General features: G+C 28.1%; 1 protein-coding gene across 1 annotated transcript; it reads left to right on the top strand.

Moving 5' to 3' along the window:
* The first annotated feature begins 806 nt into the window (after window positions 1-806).
* On the top strand, window positions 807-2,480 carry LOC129875171 (germin-like protein subfamily 1 member 1). Its single transcript, XM_055950615.1, has 2 exons — window positions 807-1,075; window positions 1,934-2,480. Exons 1-2 carry the CDS (start codon window positions 808-810, stop codon window positions 2,329-2,331), a joined length of 666 nt encoding a protein of 221 aa, XP_055806590.1. The 5' UTR covers window position 807; the 3' UTR covers window positions 2,332-2,480.
* The last annotated feature ends 4,908 nt before the right edge of the window (window positions 2,481-7,388 follow it).

Genomic DNA, 7,388 nt, shown 5'->3' with positions numbered 1-7,388 from the left:
GCTGAGGTTCTATCGGAAACAACCACTCTATCTCTACAAGATAAGGTCTGCGTACACTTTAACTTTCCAAACTACACTTGTAGGATTACATTGAATATGTTATTGCTGCTTCTTATTTTATGATGGCCAGCTAGATTATGTAAAAAATTCCTAAAATGTTACTTCCTCCATTCTAAAATAAGTGTTACCTTAGCAAAAAGTACGTCTATTAAGAAATCAATAAATACAATTTGTAGATTACTAAATTATTCTTATTTAATAAATGCTTCTTGAAAAGTAAATACTATTAAAACTATGGAGTAGAAGGGTATAATTGGAAAAAAAATACTAATTTTTGTCTTAAATTTCTAACACTTATTTTGTAGTAAGAAATTTTGCTAAAGTGTCGTACACTTATTTTGTGACAGAAGAAGAACCTATTTAATAGACTGTATCAGACAAATCTAATATTTATTACCTTAGAAGCAAAGATCTAAAGTTCTCATTTATATCATGGCCCAAAAAGAGTTAAAGAAGTGAATTAGCTGCATGGTAAACATCAAGGTGCCCCTCAAAAGAAATAATAATGTCTACTAAAAAATCAATCAAATTTTGAAAAATCACTCAACCTATACTAGATATAAACCTTGCACTTTACATTTGTGGTCCCTCAACTTTCTAATTCTGGTCATTATCAAAATCTTTGCCTTGTTTTTTCCTCCTCTAAATGCTCTTAAGCTACTCAATCTCTTAATACATTTTCTTACCAAACAAAAACTTATATATATGTGTCACTAATTAGTTATCTCTAAGTGTACATTAAAAAAAATGGGAATTAGCACTATAGTATTGAGTATGAGTGTACTTGTTGTTGTATTGGGCTTGGTTGGATCAGACCCGGATCCACTCCAAGATTATTGTGTGGCTGATACAAAAAAAGGGACAACAGAAAATTTCTATTACAATGGTGTGCCATGTATCAATCCAAAAATTGTAGACACTTCCCATTTTGCAACATCAGCATTGTCCAAGCCTGGTAAAATTGACATAGTACTTGGTTTCAATGTGACACTTGCTACAATTTTCAATTTGCCAGGTATGTTGGGGGTATTAAATGGATGGGTTGGACTGAATTTGGGCGGATCAAAACGAACTGAGTTAATATATGTGTGAGTCAAAAGTTACGTGGACTGAAATGAGCTAGGTCAAAATAGACTAAACAATAGGGAAAAACTCAACCAAGATCTAATTTCTTTGTTTGTATTCACAGAATTTGTTTAATCACCTTTTCCCCCCTTTATTATGGTTTTATTTTTGGAAAAGCCTCTTTATAACAATATCATTTGTCTGAATAGTTTTTGGTTGTTGTAGCAAAATGTTTTTATTACAGGGGACATATAATATAACATAACAGGAAAATCAGTTCCAAAAGAGACTTGACCATTATAGTGAAATGTTGTTATAGAAGAGGTTGTTATAGAATGGTCTGAATATATCAAACAAAAAAACATATTTATAAAAATATTTTGGGAAAATTGCAGACTTGTTATGTATATGTATGTATATTGTATTTATAGTTTATGTATATTTTGTATAAGTATATACAATCTATATATTTTGACCATATTTTGTAAACTAAATGGTTGAATGGTTCAAGCCCATAATCATCCCAAATATTTTGATATGGTTGCTCATGGATGAATTTCTCTCTCTCTCTCTCTCTCTCTCTATATATATATATATATATATATATATATATATATATATACACACACATATATCAGTCCAACTTTTAGATAGGCTGAATTTAACGCGCCAAAATGGAATAAATCAACACTTGAACAAATTCCTGAACGAATTGGACAAATCATGCATATATTCATGATCCGATCAAACTTAAACATATTAAACATCGATTTATATATTCATGAGCTAATTTTGTTATCCCTAACAGGTATGAACACTCAAGGAGTCACTATGGCAAGAATAGACATTGGTCCCAATAGCCTTGTTTCCCCTCATTCTCACCCTCGAGCCTCAGAAGTGGCTATTTTGCTAAAGGGTTCACTTTTAGTTGGATTTATCAACACATCAAATCACTTGTTTACCCAAAATTTAAGACCAGGAGATTGTTTTGTTTTTCCTAAAGCTATGATCCATTTTCTTTATAATAAGGACTCTAAGGTGCAAGCATTGGTCGTGTCTGGGCTGAGTAGCCAGAACCCTGGCGTCCAAATGGCTTCACCAGCCGCGTTCGCAACAACGACGGCTATGTCAGAGGAAGTATCTAACAAGTTATTTCAGATCAACAATCAAGATGTTACGAAAATCAGAACGACCCTTGGAGGATGATTATGTTTCTTTTTTGATATGGTTATTTATTTATTATTGGAGTAAATTAAAGTTTGCTTAGGGTTGTTCAATTAATTAGAAAACCTTTTTTTAGGTTTGGGTGTACAATGACTTGCCAACTTTCAGATGTGTGTTTTACTAATTTTATTGAACAAATTATGCAGCCTTTGTCAAATGGTTCCTGCTGACTAATTGCTGGGGACAAAGTTAGCTTCGATTATAAAGTCACTAAACTAATGGTTTGAAGCTATTAAATGTCACTAAAAGTTTTAGTGATAATGAATATAATGACATTAATTTAATTATTATTTAATATTTTTGCGATAATATAACAAAATCTATTGTTACTAAATAACTATGTTATAGTGATAATTTTCTTTGGTTAAGTGAAAAATGCATTCTTTTTTGTTCTCAACATTTTTAAAATTCGATAGAAACAATACAAAATTGAAATCCCCCACATCTCTATGATTGCGGTCTCTGTAAGTAAAGTTTGAATATATATGAGACAAATAACTCTTATAATTCATTGATGGGATTATTTATCATAGTCTATAGACTCTAAATTTTTAACAAATATTAAATCTAAACTTTGAATTTGTAATATACAAAATACAATCAATTCAATATTAAATTTTTTGAAAGAGAGCTGTAATACATAAACATATTCTTTAACTTGGTATCAGATGACATTTATGTCTTTTAATTTTGAGTGTGCATAAGTAGACACTTAAACTATCATAAAATTGAACAAGAAACACACATACCATTTAAAAAATATATTTATGTATTATGTCGAACAACAATAAAATTGTATCAGTATAATACATAGATCACGAGTTTAAACCGTTATCAGCAATACTTATATTGGAATAGATTATTTATACTCCCTCCGTCCCTTTTAGTTGTCATGGTTTCTTTTTTGAGAGTCAAATTATATGAACTTTGACAAACATTTTTAGATATATTTTTTTATCATATTGATATGAAAAAAATTGTAACTTATAATATTTTTCGTATAGTTTTTGAATATATAATTTTTTACTCTATACTATTGAGTTAAAGTAATATAATTTAACTTTAAAAATTAGTCAAATTGACTTTCGAAAAACGCAACATGAGAACTAAAATGGGACGGATGGAGTATTATATTTATTCATATTCAAGCATTGAATCAGGACATAGCCAGAGGACAGACTTTTATTTCCATCCTTACAGACAAATCCACACAATATATTTATTGGTCACCTCATATTCCAACAATCAGAGTATAATTTTCAAGTGAAAATTGCATCATAAATGCCAATTATAGTAATCATATTATACCTGCAAATATATAGTATATGCCTAATAATTTGATTTTGTTTTTGTTGAAATTGTACAAAGCATGTGAGGAGACGTCAACTTGGGAATTTATTTAATTGGCAATTATTATAACAATATAAAAGGCAAATAAATAAAGTAAGTAATACGCAATTACCAAAGTCACTAAGCTTTCACATGAGGGTATCAATGCTTTCATTGTTTCAAACCTTTTTTTTAATTTGTCGACGTTTGATATTTGTATTAAGGTCCGAAAAGATTGAAATTTATGTATTGTAGGCCTATTTTTAGAGCCGATGCTTCAAACAATTTTTTTTTTCATTCATAAGAGTTTGACTTGAAATCTTTAGTTAAGAATCGAAAAATTTCAACCATCCAACCACAATTTATTATTCGATTTTAAACCACAATGAACATGGCTCTCGTAAATCTATGTTTTTGAAATAACAAATTCATGTTACTAGGATAATGGACTCTGGAATTCATACACACTGAGTAATATCAAATAAAAGATTACTTATCTTTTAACTTAGATAAATTAGACTTGTATGTTTATTTCAGAAAATAAATAAGTTTTTGAGAATATATTTGATAATTAGTGGGTGAATAAGAATTTTTCTTTTGAAAAAGATATTTTATCGGTCTAAAATTATGTGACATATTTTTTTTTTGGTCTTAAAAATAATGTTACACTTTTTCATTTAAAACTAATTAACTTGAGACTTCTCATTTTTCTTGTAATGAAATAATTTATAGTCATACAAATGCCTTTGTTTTGGTTTAGATCACAATTTCAAAAGAGATTAAAAAAAAAGGTTCTTAAACTTTGGCTCTACTCAAACATAATTGAGACAAAAACAGTATTTATTAGACGTTGTAATTTTTTTTTGCAAATTGTGTAGTATTTTGATGAAATATTGAGTAACAAAACATTCATAATAATATCTATATATTGGTTGGAATACTTAACAAATTGAGTTAATTGTGAAGGAAAAGACCTCTGCCCAATATATGAGGAATTCATTTTTGCCTTTTAAATTAGCGTTTGGATATGAGATTTGATTTCATGAATTGAAATCATGATTTTATTCTTTTTAAAATGTAAAATTTGACCCATAAATTTATAATTTATCTATAAAAAAAAGATCCATCATTTTAAATTTTGCAAAAAGAGGTATATGTTTGCCGTGAAAAGATTGTTTGCACCATGTGGAGAATTATATTAAAGAATAACCTAGTTACTACTATTGTTGACTAGTGGGTCGTTATAAAATTATGTCATTTGAAAGTTTATAATCGTTGATATTTATTTATAAACGGAACATGGAGATATGTTATTTATCAATATGACACCTTGGGATATTCCAATGTCTTATTTATGAACTATTATTTGATCATTTGGTAGCTTTTACAATAATTGAAGAAACTTGGATAATTTTTAAAACTTGTGAGGGTTTCACGTTAATGAAAAAAACTCTATAACTTAAAAAAATTTAAATTATATGTTCAAACAAAATTTCAACTTCATATCAATCTGATTTCACATTGCATATTCAAATAAACCTTAAATACACCATCAAACTTATTATCTGAATCTCACAACCAAATAATTTGGCATAAATTGGAAAAAAGAAAACATATACATGACACTTTTCTTTTGCTTACTCTTTTATTACATATAACATTTGTACTTTTTTTTTTTTAATGAATAAGTCATCTTGTGTGTGCAAATGATGGCTACTAAGTAAAGATTCACACCAATTAGAACATCATCTTTGGCACGATTTCTTTTTATTTTTGGTTGGCCACTATAGAAACCAAAACACATATAATGTACATTAATATTTGAAGTCAATGGTCATTAAAAGGCCAAAAAAAGAAGAAGCATCCAGCTATTATCCATGTGCTACATTTTGATATTCACATTAAAATTTTGGAGCCCTACAAATCATATGCATACAAATTAAGTCAGAGGAACAAGTTGAGCAAGGCAAATACTCCCCTTTGACCCAATTTTGTGTTTCAATGTCTGATTCGACACAAATTTTTTTTAAAAAAAATATTTTTAGTACAAAATAAGATAAGAAGAGATTTGTAAATTTATGCTGATCATCCCGTATTCTGCTATTGATTTTTTTAGGATTCTATGTTCTTCCTGAAAGTATGTTAATTTCTATATTGTGTAGAATTGAGTATCTTCAGAGAAGAGCGATGTTTACATCAAATCAATAGATTCATCATAGTAGAGAAAAAAATAACACATAGACTGTACTCGAGCTTTGAATCAATGTCTCCAGAAATTAAGAGTATGCCTGCGTGTTTCAACAAGAACACCGAAATAACCTAATTCATAAATATTTGTGTGATTATAATCAAGAATGATGTGAACTCTTCAATTATGATTTTGGCCGAACCTAATAGTTTTGATTATATTATTGAAAAATCCATTCAATATATACAAATTAAAATTAAATGAGAATTTAGTAACTTTTAAAAGATTAGAATCTCGAATTCATAAATTGGAACCATATATTTTAAGCATATCTCTCTTGTAAGGAACCTACAAATGAGAAAAATTGATTGAAAACAACTTTGATGCCAAGTAACAACTAAAGTTTCTTCTTATGAGTTGGACACCTCCCTTTTTTAACACTTCAGCTTTTTTTCCCTTTTGCCGTTATAAATCATTGTCAACACCCTTAATCAATCCTAATCAATCATTCTCTTATATAATTAATAAATAATAAAGTTCCTAATCACATTATTTATTTATTTTAACTTCATAAAAGAAGAAACATAAACAACTACACAATTATTAACATTACCTAATCAAGAGGTCCAAAAACTACATTAGTTTATGTTGTGAAGATACCTGTATTTTTTATATGTAATAGAAAACCAGAAAAGTTGAGATGAGTTATGGAAGATTGGAATCCAAATCTGAAATGTTGTCAAAAATAGTTTTTTACTTTTGCTGTTATTTTTAAAATATTAAGAAAAGACAAAAAAATCATATTTTATTCTTAACATTAATTACTTATTTCTCAAATCATTTTTTCTTAACGGACTTGCAAAATACAGCAAATAAAAATGAACTGAGGGAGTAGCTTAGTAATTATTCCTCAATTTTGCATGACAAAGTTTTCACTAGCTGAATTATCTGTTATTTGTAGTATTCCATCCGTTCATTTTAATTTGTCCAGAATTTTAAAAATAGATTTTCGTTTTACATATTACACTTAGCATATCAAGAATACAATTATTATTTTTCAAATTTTACTTTCAACATTAATTACTTATTCTCCAAATCATTTCTCAAGACCTAAGATTATATATCAATTAACATGAATATTGTAATAAAATACCCCTATTAAACATAATTGGCTCGTGTATGACAGTATATATATATATATATATATATATATTATTAATAAGTCAATAGTCCAATAGCTAGTAGAACATATTTCAAATACTAGTGCTGCGAATAACTAATTTGAAAATTGACAGACTAAGAAAGTTTGGTCTAGCAACATTATATTAACCTACTTGCCTAATTATTATTATTTGGAGTTTACAAATGGCAAATTGGAAACACACTAAAGAGATCAATTAGGATAATATGATAGAATGATATGTAAGTTTTTCTTTCTTGACCAAATGGAGTAATTCCAATACGAGATTCTTCGGAGCGAATTCAAATTAATCGAACTTCAACACAAGTATCAAATAAAAAA

This window comes from Solanum dulcamara, chromosome 2 (assembly GCF_947179165.1).
Source record: "Solanum dulcamara chromosome 2, daSolDulc1.2, whole genome shotgun sequence".
NCBI lineage: Eukaryota > Viridiplantae > Streptophyta > Magnoliopsida > Solanales > Solanaceae > Solanum > Solanum dulcamara.
This window is presented reverse-complemented; position numbering and strand designations above follow the sequence as displayed.

Coding starts and splice junctions, on each gene's coding strand:
- LOC129875171 (XM_055950615.1), top strand. CDS start 808: ATGGGAATTAGCACTATAGTATTGAGTATGAGTGTACTTGTTGTTGTA. Junction 1,076..1,933: donor TACAATTTTCAATTTGCCAG/GTATGTTGGGGG, acceptor TATCCCTAACAG/GTATGAACACTCAAGGAGTC.